Below are 19190 nucleotides of genomic sequence, written 5' to 3'. Positions count from 1 at the left end.
AGTGGATAAATAATTAATTAAAATAAATTATCATTAGTGTTTTTATGTTTAGAAGTGAGATAAAGTGATTCATCTAAAATGAAACCAATTATTTTCGAAAGTCTTTTTCGGTTGATGGGAGGGAAACGGTCGAAAGACAGAAATGAGCCGTCCTTTAAACGGAGTGATTCGTTCAAGCGGATTTCGATACGAAAGAATTATCTGGAGCGTGGGAACAAAGGTCGAAATCCTCTCAGTCCGAAACGCAAAGCTGTGCCCCAAGCTCCTCCACCTGTGATCGAAGAAGAAATTGTTGTCTCTAAACCAAAAGACACCACACATAGGTCTAACAACAGTTATAATCATAGTACAAATAAATCCAATACGTCGGATTCTATCAAAAGTGATCCACCAGTCATAGACTATGAACAATGGATCAAAAGTATCAATGAAGATTGTAAGGAGAAAGAAAAACAGTTAAAAGCGGAAGCAGCTCAAAAGTTTAGGAAAAAGTCCGTCGAGGATTTAACCAGGACTGATTCCGCCATTAGTATTAGTTTAGGAAGAATATGGATGGATGCGCCTCTTGCACCACGAAGTCTGGAACTTCCCAGGCCGTCCTCCTCCTCAGTAGAACTTAATCCTAATGGGAGAAGAGTTCACCATTCGTTAGAAAGTGCTTTAAAAGAAAGATGCCATAATATTAAACCAGTAGAACGTGTTGTAAATAAAGAATTATCGTGTAGTAAAGATTCGGGCTTTTCGTTATCAATATCGATACCGCGATTATCCGAAGTGAAACCCGTAGGAATATTTCGTAAGAATGTGTATATGCGCGACCGGGAAAATAGGCGATTTCTGTGTAGTGCCAATAAGAAAAGATATAGTAGTGATTTATACCAAGTGGTCGTGGGAAGAACGCCTCGCTCTTTGAAAAGTTTAAAACTTGATCCTATGATATTTGTGCCTCCGGAAAAACGGAAAACAATCTTTACCAATACGAACACGGTCAAGCGAAGACTAGCGGTTCAGGAAATACGAGACTATAGCTGTCCCAAGGATTTCCAACTCATTCCTGACGACAACCAAGTGGATATTAAACCTAAAGATGATGATGATGATGAACTATCGGATGAGGAGGATCTGTATGAATCTATATCCGAGCTATCCAGTTCTTACAAATCCAGTGATGACGAGGATTATGTAAGGCGGAAAGCAGTGAAAAGGAAAAAGTCACAAAGGAGGAACTTGAAAGTCCTTGCCAAACCCAACATCCACCGAGCACCGTCAACTTTAATTAAGAATAGAAGATTGTTGAAGAAACCAGGTGAGTGTTGTTACCTCCTACTTAACAATTCTATTAGTTGCATTATTTATTATCTCTCCGAGGTGAGCTCTCTCTTTCCCTCCCTCAGCTCGTCAACGATTTTGCATTGGATTGATATGGTTTTGTAGCATGCTTCAATGTTTCTCTGCAGCATGTTTAATGTTGCCTCGGTGTAATACCTAGGGCCTTAATGCATTCATCCGGACGAAAGTCTGCTAATGCATCTTCTACTTGAGTGTCTATTTGTTCTATTAGTTTATCTTGCATTGTTTTCATAAGCGCTACTATTCCTCTTGTTTCCATACTGTTTGATAAAAACATTACTTGTGTACACTTCCATCCTGATCTCTCCTCGTCTGTTTCTTTATCTACATTTTCAATTACCCCTTTTTTTACACTTTTTCGTCTGGGTGTCCAAGGCTGATGTCAAGACGATTCACGATTCCCATGATGGGCGTACTTGGTTAATATATTTCTGAGGCTTAGGTGTAGGGTCACACAGCCCCAAAAGATGGATTAACCCTATACGAATCTACTCGTGAAATATCATGTAGGAGTAGAAAGCTAGAAAGGTTATTTCTATGATAATTTGAAGTAGAATTCCATTAAAATCTACTTTCGTTATTTTTTTCCCTCTTTGCCCTCCCATGTCCTCGTACCATTTGGAAGGACGGTATTCAATGAGCTCTCAAGCTAACACTGATGGGTTAAAGTGATAATGCGAATTTTCCTCTAGTGCTTTTGATTACTTCAGTAAACCTTGCATAACTCTAGCCTTTGCTTTATCCGAGCTTTTATTTTTTTTTCTTTTTTATCAGATTTTGTACTCAACCCTCGTAATTGAAGCGTTTTTTAAAATGCTACTCTGTTTTACATATGTTACGAAATTTCACGGAAGATGCATGAGAAATGGCTTGTAAACATACTCTCGTTTACTTGTAGAATTAGTCATTAACAGGTATACCTAGAAATATTTTAGATATAGGTTATCTCGTAAGATTTATAATGTTATCAAATTAAAAAATAATTTCGCTATATTTTTTTATATTTTATTATCTTTGTGTTAAATAAAAAATTGAAAATCATGAGAATTGTTAATAAAATGCTACTCTGTTTTACATACCTATGTTACGAAATTTCACGGAAGATGCATGCAGAAATGGCTTGTAAACATACTCTCGTTTACTTGTAGAATTAGTCATTAACAGGTATACCTAGAAATATTTTAGATATAGGTTATCTCGTAAGATTTATAATGTTATCCTTAATCCAACTAATCCACGAAAGGACGCTCCTAAGCTCTAAAGTTCTACTAGCTTCAAAAACCAGGTGACCTGGTGCAAGTTGTAGCTCGGGAGGATCTCAATACATGCGTACATTTGTGCATATATGCAATGTTGAACCTTTACCTGGTATGACCATTTGCACATATTCTGCCTTGTAATATGTATCTGCATCTACAGGGTGTATTGTGGAGGACTTTCGGCGTTTGGGAGAGGAATGTCTGACGACTATAGGAGTATGTATAGGAAATAAAATTGTTTTTAATAATCGTAAGTAAGAAATATTTAAAAAATTAAAATCAGATAAAAAATAAATAAATTATTCTTATCAAGACAATTTCGATTAAGATGTTTTAAATTGGTGAGCTTTCGATGTCACTCAGGACATCATCTTCAGACCAAGATAGATGTTGACTCTATCGCAGCAGGAGTAGAAGTGAGGAAATTACATGGTATGTATAGGGTTTGGATGTCCTCAGTTACGTCAGACAGCGGCGATAGCACTTTTAGCACATTAGTTCCCAGTGGATCTCTGAGGTTAATCAACGTTATCCGAATGGTAGACTATCTGGGCAATCGCTTGCTGCAAGCTTTTCACGGCTCCACTCAGACTGGGTGAGGTTAACGTGAGAAGGCGCGTCGCTTGTTGCCGAATTGAACGTAAAACCACTCGCACTAAAAAATCTTCGCAGTTATACCGTGACGTTTTTAGTGACGGCGTTGTACCCCCCGTTTGGTAAGAAGCTACCTGCGTCCTGACTTTAACCTCGCCCAGGCGCACGCGATGGCTCAGATGGTTACCCATTCTGATATCAACTTAGTAACCATTCCAAGCGCAAAGTTAAAAGTTTATTACCCTCTAATTAAAACAAGGCCTTTTCTGTTACCGCGTTGTTACGATATCTTACCCTATCCCTTTCTCCCCTGATGAAATTCGTTCCCTATCAAAAGTTCTCTCGAATATACAATCTCGAGGGGGGTCTCGTTGCCATCGTTGCCACCCTGTATATTGGCATATGAAGTTCCAGTACATACATGGTGTACATACTCGGAACATACCATGCGCATGATCTTCTTGTTGTTGGCTTTTTTTTTATGTAAAAACATTCATATTATTATTTGTAAACCAGACGCTGAAAAAAGTAAAAAAGACAATGCAGAACTCTCTGTGCTGAACATCTTTTGTGCTTAGAGCATGCGTACAGGGTCACTCTGTAGGACTGGGGAGTCTTTTTTTATGTTTCTGTAGGATTTGGGCATATTTTTTTTGTTTCTGTATTACTTGGGTGATTTTTTGGTGTTTCTGTCGTACTTTGGTGATCTTTTGGACTGTCTTTATCAGTGTGAAGGTGGTAGGCATTTACAACGGCGACGTGCGACGGCTGTATCCGACTTGCAGACGAAACTAGGCAATCTGTTTTCACGTAAAAATCTATTTTCACATTCAGTAATTTTTTGTAATCTAAGATGCACCAAATCCTTTAGGGACTTGTGGAAATACTATTCCTTTATACCTCTTAAGCTATTACTGTACCTTTTTCGTCTTTTGTGTTCGAAAGGCCTCTTGCACCTTACTATACGCATATCTTATGTGTGCTAGCGGACATAATGCGAATCTTACACACGTTGACAAACAGAAAGGTAAGTTGAGACTAAAGATTCGAGGTAACATAGGATATGACTTTTCCCCAAAGTCAGTAGCTTGCCGGTTGACCCCGTATATTGTAATGCATTTCTTCTAACCTTCTCCTCAACATTGACCTTACCCAAGCTGCAAGTCACACAAGCGTGGTTCTTGGTTCACGACCAGTAAACGAACATTTCTTCGGGAGTTTCAGAACTTGGTTTGGATATGTTTGGTTTTCAAAATGTCCTTGCATCGTGTATTATGTAAAACAACGGGGGACATTAATTTCTTCGTTCACGACCAGTAAGCGAACATTTCTTCGGGAGTTTCAGAACTTGGTTTGGATATGTTTGGTTTTCAAAATGTCCTTGCGTCGTGTATTATGTAAAACAACGGGGGACATTAATTTCTTCGTCCACAGATATGTCAGTAATTCAGTATTGTAACTGAATGTACACTCTGTACTCTTTTCTGTGAAATAAGAGTCCACGACCAGTAAGCGAACATTTCTTCGGGAGTTTCAGAACTTGGTTTGGATATGTTTGGTTTTCAAAATGTCCTTGCGTCGTGTATTACGTAAAACAACGGGGGACATTAATTTCTTCGTCCACAGATATGTCAGTATTGTAACTGAGTGTACACTCTTCTCTGGGAGTGAAATAACCAGAGAGCCTTTTGAATGACTAGCATTCTGGAATGGTTACCAGAAAGTTCACCATAACGGGGTTTCTTCGTCTACTATGTCACGTATGTACGCTTCTCTATGAATATTACTCGAGAAGTCAGAATACAAAAGGAACTCAGAATGAGTACCAAAAACAACTTTATTACAAAACGACCCCTAAATTGTTCTCTGTGAGCGCGAGATTCTTGTGTCTTGAGAACATCTGTTGGTATCTTGAATAAGCTGTTCTGTATACATCATATTATTCATCTTTTCAATCTCATCAAAAGGTGTCTGCCCCTATTGTTCAAAACTAAAGATCACCATCTTCCAATGGATTCAACCAATTGATGACAATCCCTGTCTATGTCAATGATTTATTGTGTCGCCTTTTTGTCTATTCAGCGTATTCAGCTGCCCCATATTTATATTTTTTGTCTGGAATAGTTTGTATTGTCCCGTTGTCCTGTTTCCCCCTCAATCTATTCAGGTCAGAGGTCAGACAGTACGTTGTGGAAGAAGGAAGTGATGTAACCTCTATTTGCTTTGGAACATGGCGGAGTGTGACTTGGGATCTATTCATTTTGGGATAAATTTCTACAGCAGAACAAATTGTCCAATGGAATATATATTTTTTTTTGCTTTTATATATTTCGCTTTTCTAACATGCTTATTCTATAGACCGCCAATCCCAACAACATTCGGAAAAGGTAGTGCAAATAAACAACCTACCTAATCATGTATTTAAGCTGCAAACAAATTGTATGCTTACAGACAGATGTCCACTTTAAGGTCGAATGATCTCCGGCTCTAACGTTGTAGAAGATTCTTGTGTCTTGAGAACATCTGTTGGTATCTTGAATAAGCTGTTCTGTATACATCATCTTTTCAATCTCATCAAAAGGTGTCTGCCCCCATTGTTCAAAACTAAAGATCACCATCTTCCATTGGATTCAACCAATTGATGACAATCCCTGTCCATGTCAATGATTTATTGTGTCGCCTTTCAGATTCTTGTGTCTTGAGAACATCTGTTGGTATCTTGAATAAGCTGTTCTGTATACATCATCTTTTCAATCTCATCAAAAGGTGTCTGTCCCTATTGTTCAAAACTAAAGATCACCATCTTCCATTGGATTCAACCAATTGATGACAATCCCTGTCTATGTCAATGATTTATTGTGTCGCCTTTCTGTCTATTCAGCGTATTCAGCTGCCCCATATTTATTTTTTATTATTATTATTATTATTTTTTTGTCTGGAATAGTTTGTATTGTCCCGTTGTCCCGTTTCCCCCTCAATCTATTCAGGTCAGAGGTCAGACAGTACGTTGTGGAAGAAGGAAGTGATGTAACCTCTATTTGCTTTGGAACATGGCGGAGTGTGACTTGGGATCTATTCATTTTGGGACATTACATTTCTACAGCAGAACAAATTGTCCAACAGAATATATATTTTTTTTTTGCTTTTATATATTTCGCTTTTCTAACATGCTTATTCTATAGACCGCCAATCCCAACAACATTCGGAAAAAGTAGTGCAAATAAACAACCTACCTAATCATGTATATTTAAGCTGCAAACAAATTGTATGCTTACAGACAGATGTCCACTTTAAGGTCGAATGATCTCCGGCTCTAATCTTGTTGGAAAAAATTCTCACACCTTGCTAAATATGACCAACAAGATGCACCATCCAACTCATTGAACTTGGGTCTTCGAGAAGAATCTGCTGACCTTGCCTGTCCTCTCTGTGAACAATTTACTGAGCAGACAATTCTCAACTTAATGACACTTACACTTCTAATAAGGAAAGGGATCAATAAATACCGAACGAAAAGAATGAGAGCCCCAGCATCCGTGGAATAATAGCGTCATTTGATACCATTCGTGGAGGGAGAAGTGGAATACTGAAAGGATATACTGGAGATTAAGCGTCTGGTTTATGAGTTCAGTGAGCTCATCGCCTATCTTATGCAGATATCGGCTGCTTCGTATATGGTTGACACTAGGCAAGGTTCAAAGATGAAACTAGTCAGAGACAGTCGAGTTGGAATACATTGTGATCTTGGAACAGATTCGAACCTCTCCTCTTGGGTGTATAAATTATACTTCTTTATTGAGGTAGGTGTATTTTATGTAACAGAATAGCTTGAGCGCTGTTAATCTGTATATCTTGTGCATATTGTGTGATTTTCCGATGACGCAATGGTGTGGAGTGCCATATTTAGACTGTCAGTTTGAGACAGATTGTCTGTGTGGGGGGGAATAGTTCATCAGATGAATTATCCAATGTGGATTAGGCGATTAGGAATTGTGAACTCTGTCACTTTTAATAATAAGGGAACCTTATTACTTTCTATTATTTTTCATGTGATTGGGGGTTCTTTTCTTGTCTGAAATGCCTATAAATCACTGTTTCCCGTTTTGTAAGCTCTGGGAACGTGACCTTGTCAATAAATCGTAGAAATTGTGATTCAGACGTTTTTCTAAAATTATCTCCCTGTGAACACAATACGTGGTTATGATGAGTGCTAATTTCCATCGCATCATTTACCCGTCTCCCGTTATTTCGATAAAGTAGTTGACTCTCCGCAAGTCACCTTTCTCTTCCTCTAATCATCCTTGCAAACCTTCCATGGAATTCCTTCGCTGAGAGGAGAAGCTTCTTAAACCCTTTCACTTGAACTCAGCTTCAGAATATTTGAAGATTCGTTATCAGCAATTTGTTTTATGAGTCTTCTTAGCACGGTTTTTAACTTGTAGTAGTATATGATCAATTTTTGATCGCTGAAATCTCCATAAGAAATACACAGAGTGCAGAGACTGCGGGAGAGAAATGTTCCGCTCTCGACCAACTTTTTGAGTTTCGTTTATGTTTTTAGTTTGATAAATACAAGTTCGGCCATGCCTTTTCCAGAAGTTTGGCCATGCCTCGGGATGAACTAGCGGGCTTCCGGAGCGAAGCGACGGAATTCAGCTAGTCTTATATTATAAGAACAAGATCCATTCACTCATTCACAGTTCACATTTCACATTTCACACACTGATCGCTCTATCTCGAGAACCACACCACCTAGAAAGCTGAAATTTGGTAGGAATATTCTTTTTATGGTCTAGGTGTGCAATAAGAAAGGATTTTGCGAAAATCTACACCGATCCTGAGATATGATCAATTTTTGATCGCTGAAATCTCCATAAGAAATACACAGAGTGCAGAGACTGCGGGATAGAAAACTTTTCCTCGCTCGCCTAATATTTGAGTTTCGTTTATGTTTTTAGTTTGATAACTACAAGTTCGGCCATGCCTTTTCCACAAGTTTGGCCATGCCTCGGGATGAACTAGCGGGATTCCGGAGCGAAGCGACGGAATTCAGCTAGTTTCTCATAAAGTTAACTTCAATTTCCTAACCGCGCTCAACATCGTTTAACTTTGGCGTTCTGTCAAGGAACTGGTTTGTTCAACGTCACAAAGCTGCTGGCTCTTTTTCAGTCTATTCAGACTGTGATCCTGCACAATGGTGGTTTTTTTTTATGTGATTTTGTCCATTAAAAAGTGAAATGAGCCTCTGCACTCTATTGGAATTGGATCCCACACACTTGGCTGTTATGATCCAAGGCAAGGAGTTGTTGCTGGTCCATTGGAAGTCTACAATAAAGAAACCCACACGTTCTAACCACCAGATCTTGTCCATTGTAATGGACGGAAATTATCGTGTTTTGTAACGTTACTGAGTAAAGCTGGTAAGGTTTCACTGTTTAGTGGTTCTCTGATTGGATGTGTTACTTGCTAACCTATCTGCTAGAACTTCCTGCTTGGAAGTATATTGTTCATTGATGTCCATTATCATACGAGCGGTTGCAAATTAGGTTTGATAATATTCACCATATACCTTCATGGTAACTGTTACAAGTTTGAACTCAACAACTGTTGGGTTTGTAATTTAGGTCACAGTGTTTCTATTTTTACTATCATGTCCTGAACATTCATGGTTTTCTTGGTAATTTATGTAGATCTTTAAAGCTGGAAATTTGTTGCTGGAATTGTTCTTCTGTTGTTCCAGATTTTTTTTTACTAATTAATTCAAGAGTGCTTTTTTCTTGATTAATGACTTTAGCTTAACCACTAGGTAATAATAGCGCTTACAATGTCTTTAATTTGATCATCAACAACTTTAATTCCTAGAGCTCAAGCACTTTTGGCTTTCTCTGGAGTAGGTTTTCAAAACCGGTAGCCGCTAGGCCCGCTAGCCATCTAGCTAGGCAAAATTATGTAGAATCCCTTTCAGTATGAAAAAAAGAGAACATATTTAGAAATCCCGTAATTCTTCTCTACTAGCATGTCTTGTATACCAGTGTCGAGGCTGTTATCAACTTATCACTCAACCAATCCTAAGTCCAGCAAAATCGTCAACTCTCCTTCCACCTTGTATGTAAACAATAACCTAGAAGCAGGTAGCACCCCTGCATATCCACAAGTATGTCATGTGGACTCTGGAATAGCTAGATATAATAATTACAAGTACCCACTCTGTCATGATTTCATCGGCAATGACTACTCATATTCCACTTGTCAGCTTCAATTTATTCCAAACACATCCACTCGCAAAGAATATTATGATACAGTTAGAAGAGACAAAAGCGCGCGCCGCGTTGGAATATGAATAGACAAACAAAATGAGTCATGAGCGGTAATCTGACTATTTATTATTTGAGAATAATGCACAAGACGGGTTGGTCAAATTCCAGTCACAAACCAGAGATCAAGGAAACCGAGAAGGCCGCAGGTTCGATTTCCCGCCCGGGCGGATTTTATCCTGATGGGATAATGTTCGTTCTCGGAACGGCTGGCTTTTTCCTATCCTGTCTTCCTTCTCTCTTCGATTTCGGACGATAAGACCATAGCATTAAAGTTCCCTCTTTCAAAACCTTTAAAAAAAAAAAAAAAAAAAAAAAAAAGAGAGAGACCGAGAGACACAGTTCAGTTTGAATCTTGACTAAACTGAACTGAACTACAACAGTACAACATTCAGATCCAAGAGGATTAAAAAAATATGCTTATTGCATTAAATTGCAATTAATAACTGCCCTTGATAAAAACTTTGGTACAAAACGAAGGCACTGAGCAGTTGAGCACCTGAACACAACATTTCTGGGGTATCCTGAAGTATTCCGAAAGGAAAACTCATGGGGAATTATTATTAATTAGATTCATATCAGACACCCAAATTAGATAATGGCTTACCTTATTTTCTATGTCTATGCTACTGTGTTGCTCTGTCTATGCTACAGCTGATTCAAGATCACAATGCACGCCCAACACATACGCAAACAACAACAAACCAACCTCAGTCATCTTGAAAAAGCCTACGAGTGAGGCGAAACTCGAGTCGGTGTAAATAATAATCCCCATCTAAGAACCCTTAGTCAAATAGAAAATAAGGTAAGCCATTAGGAAAACTCATACCTCCTAAGAAAACACCGAGAGCTAAACAAATGTCTTTTGAAGATAACCTCCTCCAATTTGAGTATTCAAAGTTGTACAAAGTATTCTCAGGTGTTGAGGTTCGTAGCTCATTAGCTATATCTCTTCCTCCAGGTTATCCCTTGCTTACATTGGAGACGTAATGGTTATAAAACGCGTTGCAGAATGTAAACAACATTCAGATCCAAGAGGATTAAAAAAATATGCTTATTACATTAAATTGCAATTAATCATGCTGGGTTCTTTATTTATTCCAGGCAAGATATAACAGAACTACTACTGCAACGCATAAGCAGTTGCAAATTATTGCACGATCTATCCTAGAGCGATCACATAATTTTTATGATTTTTAAATTTATTTCCAACTTCAAATTATGCCATTGGTTGAGATTAGCTTTTGTTTTAGAGTTGGTTCATTGATAAGTTCAAGTTTTTATCTGTTTGACTATTGCAAATGGCAATTGTTGTTTATGGAGGTGAAGAAATATCCTTTTTAGGCAAGCTTTTTCTAATTATTAACTTAACTAATGATCTAGTATTCTAGTCAATGAGTGTAAAGTCCAGTGTACGATAGTCACTTGAATAAGTGTTACTTTGGCTATTCGAGTAAAAGTGTAATGAGAGAAGTCAGATAGCGGAAAAGGTCATTTCGGCTTAATACACATTCCTGCTTAATATTATTATTTAATTATAAAAACAATGTAAATACGGTTATTTTGAAAGTAAGAGCTACCAATTAAAAATATTTATCCTTCTAAAACGAGTGTATTACGTTTGTACTAACTTTATACTCGCATCAGTACCTTCGTCAAGAATATCGGACTTTTCCACTCTTCAGAGTCTTCAGTCTTCATTTGTTATTCCAGGCAAGATATAACAGAACTACTACTGCAACGCATAAGCAGTTGCAAATTATTGCACGATCTATCCTAGAGCGATCACATAATTTTTATGATTTTTAAATTTATTTCCAACTTCAAATTATGCCATTGGTTGAGATTAGCTTTTGTTTTAGAGTTGGTTCATTGATAAGTTCAAGTTTTTATCTGTTTGACTAAAGTCGTTATCTTGACGCTGATCAAATCAACAGCCGAGATAGCAATTATCCTAGAGGACTTATAGGAGGTGACTGGGTCATTTGGAAATAAATAGGGTGCAGCATCGCCATTGAATCCAGGGAGGAAAAGAGGGAATATGAGGGGGAGAAAACAATGTTCACAGTTTTCAGCATTAATATTAATATTGATATGGGGATAAAAACTGGGGAATATGAGGGAAACTGGTCTTCTCAGAAACACCGAAACGTTTCGGTGTTTTTGCGAATCCTAAAGTCGAATCCTCGAGATTTGTACGTTGCCTGACCAATGGGGGAGTGTTTCAAAGGGTTTCGTGAGAAATTCTATGAGGTAACATGAAAAAGTACCATATCGTTTACACTTTACTCTCCGTTCAGTTCTCGATCTCAGACTCTGGTCACCCCATTCTTTAATATCAATCCATGCCATGGGGTTATCTACAAAACAAATATCGATTAATAAGTATGTTTAGTATAACTTTGTAAGTACTTTATGCCCAAATTTTGAAGCATCATAGATTCTAAAGTATCTAATACCTATACCTAAATTGACAGTCAAATAAATGAGTACCCAAACATACTCCATACCCAAGATCGAAATCTTGGGAGTCAAACATCCAGTCCATCAATAAAACATTAAACATGATATCTGGCAAAAGTTAAAGAATTGGCGTTGATGAAGGAGAAAAAGATGTTTTAACATTAAGTGATATCCCATTCTTTAATATCAATCCATGCCATGGGGTTATCTACAAAACAAATATCGATTAATAAGTATGTTTAGTATAACTTTGTAAGTACTTGTATGCCCAAATTTTGAAGCATCATAGATTCTAAAGTATCTAATACCTATATCTAAATTGACAGTCAAATAAATGAGTAACCAAACATACTCCATACCCTAGATCGAAATCTTGGGAGTCAAACATCCAGTCCATCAATAAAACATTAAACATTTCACGTTCTAAATTAGATAGTGCATGTTTAAAGACTGACACACATACACTCGTTAAATAAAATCAAAACGAAATTTGTTTGTTATTCAACAAGTTAAATGATCAAAATTGATCTTCCTGAACCAAGTGATCAATGAGTCCTCATTCTGGTCGTTATGTATGATCTTGTTTCCAATCAGTTCGACACAAATGTGCGCGAGGTATTCAAAATTTCAATGCGAACAAATAACTAAGGAGGGGTTCAGTTTATGTAGCTTTTTATTAAATTAAATTGTAAACTCAATTAATAATTAATAAATGATTGGTAAATTATCTCTTTCCCTCATAAACCGTCAGACTGATGAATAACAAGCTGCAACACAGACCAAGATATGAAAGCTGCTGCTGTTTTGAAAGCATCTTTGATTTGTAGGTAGTATACTACTAATAGATATGTAGGTAACTTTGGCAGTAGACGGGTAGCAAAACATTGCACAGAAATACACGTGTCCAATGGGGAAGAGGTTCGTGGACAATTTATTGGACATGAATATTCTTACTGCATACCAGAACATAGTATACAATATACCATTGTTACCACGAAAGACAAGTTTATCATTAATCGTGGAGTTTTTTCCATGAGAAAGTTCAGTTTTTGGATGTCCTCTTGAAAGACGATCACCTACTGGTCATTTATTTGGAGCAGTAGGTAATTGAATGGAAGCTTTCATGACGACTGAACGTGATTGAGAAAGAAGTTATAAGTTATGGGCCTCATTAGGCAATATTGTGATCTAGAATTCTAGATCATCTAATTTAACGTAATTTTATGAAACCGACCAATATGTTCTTCGTTTTATCCTTCACTATTACATACTATTCTTGTTTCTTATTATCTTTTTCTTAGCTTCCTTGTAATATACGTGACATGTCGTCTTTGGTTGATATGTCTGTGCCGTTCTAGGTTGGCTAAGCATTGATTGTTTTCCCTATTGCCATTATGAGATTGAATTCATCTATAGTATAGATTCTGCACGCAAAGGAAGACGTCCATTCCGTGTGATAAAATACTTTCCACTCGATTGCATAAACAGTTTGTTTACTTTTTGTACTCTCACAAGGATGCTGTGATTTACTCTATTACTTTTCTTGTCTATTTATCTCGTCCATTTGTGACGTAACTTTTGCGGGAAGACCAATGCTTTGAATTGAAATGAAAAAGTATCAATTTCTCTAAGGGAAGCTTTTACAAGTCGACCTCGAAGTAACACTTCTTGATTTTTATAGATTCGAACCCCCCCACCTTTACAATAATTATGAGTTCAAACTTCTACCTCTGAGGCATTGGGCATGGTTTTTTTCTATTGACGTTCTGTTTTTCCTGCTTTTCATGGGCAATTTTTCTTTTGGTGCTTTTGATTCCTTCCCGCCTAGGACTTCTAGAGCTGTCTATTTGTACCTTCATCTCTAGCAAGCTAGAGACCCAAAGTCTGACTTGGGAGGTTCCCAATTGCATCCGTTAGCTCTCCGAGACAATTGCTAGCTATTATGAGAACCCCCCCCCCCCACCTTTAGAATAATTATGAGTTCAAACTTCTACCTCTGAGGCATTGGGGATGGTTTTTGTCTATTGACGTTCTGTTTTTCCTGCTTTTCATGGGCAATTTTTCCTATGGTGCTTTTGATTCCTTCCCGCCTAGGACTTCTAAGAGCTGTCTATCTGTACCTTCATCTCTAGCAAGCTAGCGACCCAAAGTCTGACTTGGGAGGTTCCCAATTGCATCCGTTAGCTCTCCGAGACAATTGCTGGCTATTATGAATAGCTTGAATTGTGGTCTGATTTATTTTTCTTCGAGTCACCTTGCCTAGTCCGTTGTGGCCTGACAGACTGACACACTTCTCACATTAGCGTGTACGTAGGCATACACGGAGATATGAATGGTATAATCAAATTTAATGCATCAATGTACAGGGTGTTTTCGTGGTTCTGTGATGACCGGAGGTTTGTCTGGTTGATTTTTTTGAAGAATTTTGGCATTTCCAGTTCCACGAGTACAAACCATTTGTAGACTAGAAGATCGGATGAATCTCATTTGCAGATTACCAGGGTAGAAGAGCTGTACTCATTATCATTCCATATTGATGTTCCGAATTCTTGGTCCCTCCTTCATGTGATGAATGCGAAATCTGGTGTTGATAGGACTGATAGGGTCTTTGGGAAACCTTTCCTGTGTGTGACTCTCTTTGCAGCTTCATGGTAGTCTCAAGCTGTTCTCACATTAGCGTGTACGTAGGCATACACGGAGATATGAATGGTATAATCAAATTTAATGCATCAATGTACAGGGTGTTTTCGTGGCTCTGATGACCGGAGGTGTGTCCGGTTGATTTTTTTGAAGAATTTTGGCATTTCCAGTTCCACAAGTACAAACGATTTGTAAACTAAGAGTTCGGATGAATCTCATTTGCAGATTACCAGGTTAGAAGAGCTGTACTCATTATCATTCCATATTAATGTCCAGAATTCTTGGTTCCTCCTTCATGTGGTGAATGCGAAATCTGGTGTTGATAGGACCTATAGGGTCTTTGGGAAACCTTTCCTGTGTGTGACTCTCTTTGCACAGCTTCATGGTAGTCTTAAGCTCCTCTTAATATCAATTTGGTCTACTGCACAAAGCTCGTTGTATCAATTGATTCTAGATCAAAACGTTCTACTGTATCCACCCACTTGTCTGGGATCGCTAACACCCATCATCTCCAAGCCATGACACAATAGCTTGGCTGGCACTGGCATTACTATTCTTAATGATAGTCATTCCGTTTTATTGCTTTTTCAGTTTTGTCGGCAAGTCTGTGTAAACAACACACAATGTTTACAATTTATTGCGCTGGGGGGAGTTCACCACCATATTGTTTTCTCTCGGTCGCGTGCATGTTGCAATTTTTCCTTTTTTATACGTTTTTGATGTAAGAATTAATTTTATTGTGTTCGATGATAAACGTTGGGGAGTCATAACCGCAGAGTCTGCATGGTTGTAACACATTAGTTGCAGCTGGATGTATCTTGCTTCAGGATCTGATGTCAACAATATGGCTAACCATATTCAGATCATGGACATCTCTGGCTCTAGGATAGATATACATAGGAAACATTCGAGAGTTTCGAGATTGTGTTTTAAGATGAGAATTTTGGAATTGTATCAGAAGATGAGAATTTTGGGATTGTGTCAGAAGTCAGAATAAATCGAATATTTTCCTTAAGAGTCATAACCGCAGAGTCTGCATGGTTGTAACACATTAGTTGCAGCTGGATGTATCTTGCTTCAGGATCTGATGTCAACAATATGGCCAACCATATTCAGATCATGGACATCTCTGGCTCTAGGATAGATTTAGGAAATATTCGAGAGTTTCGGGATTGTGTTTTAAGATGAGAATTTTGGAATTGTGTGAGAAGATAAGAATTTTGGGATTGTGTCAGACGTCAGAATAAATCAAATATTTTCCTTATTTCTTCTTCATCAGAAAACGTTCTATAGCTCCAAGTTGGATTTTTCGATTGAAATCGCTAAAAGGTGTAACCTTTGTCCGCAATCTGCATGTGAACAATGTCTATTACTTGCTAAACAAACCCGTCAATTGTCTGAACGTTCTATAGCTCCAAGTTGGATTTTTCGATTGAAATCGCTAAAAGGTGTAACCTTTGTCCGCAATCTGCATGTGAACAATGTCTAGTACTTGCTAAACAAACCCGTCGATTGTCTGTGTGTGTACAGAACAATTAGTAATTTATTTCTCCTCGGGGCGGTTTCGTTAAGATTTCAATTGGAACTACCGTGTTGGATATCCACCGCATTGAACCATTGTACTCTTGTCTAGTGGATCAGTACATGACCGCTGGCTCAACAGGGCATTCACAACGAAAATACCTCCGCTGCAATAAATATTGAAATCGCGAGAGAAATTTTTTAATCAAAAATTTATCTTGTATTTATGGGCGGTTATTAGATATTAAATAGTGATGCTAGATGTGCTAAATTTCTTTATGATATCCACCGCATTGAACCATTGTACTCTTGTCTAGTGGATCAGTACATGACCGCTGGCTCAACAGGGCATTCACAACGAAAATACCCCCGCTGCAATAAATATTGAAATCGCGAGAGAAATTTTTTAATCAAAAGTTTATCTTGTATTTATGGGCGGTTAGTAGATATTAAATAGTGATGCTAGATGTGCTAAATTTCTTTACAAGAACGCTTGTGAACAACATGCTGTAGAAAATACAGGGTGGGGCAATCGGAGTCATACTTGACCGAATTCAAATTGTGTTTGACCTACTGTGTAGCGAGGTCTCTACCTACCCTTGTCTTTTGCTATAGAATCTACTAATCAGTGTAAAATTCCCCTTCAATGATCCGATGTAAGGATGCTCCAACGTTTGTCTATGTCTATACATCTCCAATACCTATGTAATTAAAACCCTTTGGGAGACAAACACAACACCATTAGTTACATGTGAAAACTGACCGAATTCAAATTGTGTTTGACCTACTGTGTAGCGAGGTCTCTACCTACCCTTGTCTTTTGCTATAGAATCTACTAATCAGTGTAAAGTTCCCCTTCAATGATCCGATGTAAGATGCTCCAAAGTTTCTCTATACATCTCCAATACCTATGTAATTAAAACCTTTGGGAGACAAACACAACACCATTATTTACATGTGAAAACTAATTTATTTCCTCTTTTTCTGCTTTCAGGTAAGATCGAAATGGAATAAAGATGTACAAAATGGCGTATAGTAAGCAACGCCAACTGGATATGGCAATCTGTAAGTTATTTTCGACCGCTCTAGTCCTCATCAGTGTGCTGACACTTATAAGTCTCGTGTGGACTCCTAACATCACGCCTAATTTTACATATTACATACCTATCTATGTATGTTCAATCGGAGATAGGTATTTTGCGAATTTGTAAGCGTATGTTCCGTTGAGAAGCGAATATATAGCTATACAATGTCCAAAACACACTAATCATCACTTACATGTATGTAATTTATGATTATTATGGTCCAAAAACGAAGGAATATCGCGCTTTATTCAATTTTGAATACATCATCACTGATCTAGTAATCTAGTATTCTAGTCAATGAGTGTAAAGTCCAGTGTACGATAGTCACTTGAATAAGTGTTACTTTGGCTATTCGAGTAAAAGTGTAATGAGAGAAGTCAGATAGCGGAAAAGGTCATTTCGGCTTAATACACATTCCTGCTTAATATTATTATTTAATTATAAAAACAATGTAAATACGGTTATTTTGAAAGTAAGAGCTACCAATTAAAAATATTTATCCTTCTAAAACGAGTGTATTACGTTTGTACTAACTTTATACTCGCATCAGTACCTTCGTCAAGAATATCGGACTTTTCCACTCTTTAGAGTCTTCAGTCTACATTTACCCTCTGTAGCAATCACTATTTGCAGAAAAATTGGGTGTTTTCGTGAGCTCCTTTATCCAAAAGATTCGATATATCTGGCAAAAGTTAAAGAATTGGCGTTGATGAAGGAGAAAAAGATGTTTTAACATTAAGTGATATCCCATTCTTTAAAAAAAAAAAACCATCTTCTATGGCTATGGGTATTATCTAATTTTAATACGTTACAAAATCAAACCACAAAGATGGTAAGAAATATTACAATGGAAGAAGCCACGAGGCTAAAGTTGAGTGTTGCTCAGAAAGGCAAGCTTAAGATCTTGGGCAAGTCGTTATGCAAATGGCAATTGTTGTTTATGGAGGTGAAGAAATATCCTTTTTAGGCAAGCTTTTTCTAATTATTAACTTAACTAATGATCTAGTAAAATGGCGTATAGTAAGCAACGCCAACTGGATATGGCAATCTGTAAGTTATTTTCGACCGCTCTAGTCCTCATCAGTGTGCTGACACTATAAGTCTCGTGTGGACTCCTAACATCACGCCTAATTTTATATATTACATATAGGTATATACCTATCTATGTGTGTTCAATCGGAGATAGGTATTTTGCGAATTTGTAAGCGTATGTTCCGTTGAGAAGCGAATATGTAGCTATACAATGTCCAAAAAACACTAATCATCACTTACATGTATGTAATTTATGATAATTATGGTCCAAAAACGAAGGAATATCGCGCTTTATTCAATTTTGAATATACGTCATCATCTCTCCTGCTTTGGGCATACCAAGAAAGAAGTTTGAATTCAAAAACAATTTGATTTTTTCAAACCTATTTGAAGTCTATTGAAATATGAAATTGAAGAACCTACATATAAACCATTACATCACCTTCAATACTTTCTGCATGGGCAAAAAAAAAACTCTCCCAAAGTCTGGTTTCTGATTTATTGTCCCAATTTCTAAACTCCTCTAATCGTCTAATATTTCATTGGTGACCCATGTTCTCCCTAGTCCCTATCTCTATTAGTACCATCAATGTTGTAACAGTCATTGTTTGTTCTCTAATACTGTGGTAATGTAACACCATGACTAGCATTGGTGATTGGTGTATTGGGTTTACCCTTACATGTACACCGATCGATTTCTCGTGAAAAGTTACATAGGAAAGACTCCTTGGTCATCTTAAATACTCTAATCAACTCTAATGGAAAGGAAACTCTTGTTGGAAAAAAAAAAAAAATCATGTTGAAATATTTGGAGATATCACAGAGAGGAGAGAGGGAGCAGAGAGAACCTTCCAGTCTGAAAGCAGAAGAGAGAATGAGCTCTGACAAAAATCTAGGTCTGAAGAAACCTCCCCTTGACCCCCTACTACCAA

At 37.5% G+C, this 19190-nt stretch overlaps 1 protein-coding gene across 1 annotated transcript; it reads left to right on the top strand.

Annotated features, from left to right (window-relative positions):
- The first annotated feature begins 54 nt into the window (after positions 1 to 54).
- On the top strand, positions 55 to 17401 carry LOC113468013. The gene is made up of 2 exons (XM_026824621.1): positions 55 to 1306; positions 17136 to 17401. The coding sequence occupies exons 1-2, from the start codon at positions 79 to 81 to the stop codon at positions 17153 to 17155; spliced, it is 1248 nt and encodes a 415-aa protein (XP_026680422.1). The 5' UTR covers positions 55 to 78; the 3' UTR covers positions 17156 to 17401.
- Positions 17402 to 19190: the final 1789 nt, after the last annotated feature.

This window comes from Diaphorina citri, unplaced genomic scaffold (genome assembly GCF_000475195.1).
Source record: "Diaphorina citri unplaced genomic scaffold, Diaci psyllid genome assembly version 1.1 scaffold622, whole genome shotgun sequence".
Lineage (NCBI taxonomy): Eukaryota > Metazoa > Arthropoda > Insecta > Hemiptera > Psyllidae > Diaphorina > Diaphorina citri.
The sequence above is the reverse complement of the archived record's forward strand: the minus strand, read 5'-3'. Positions and strand labels throughout refer to the sequence as shown.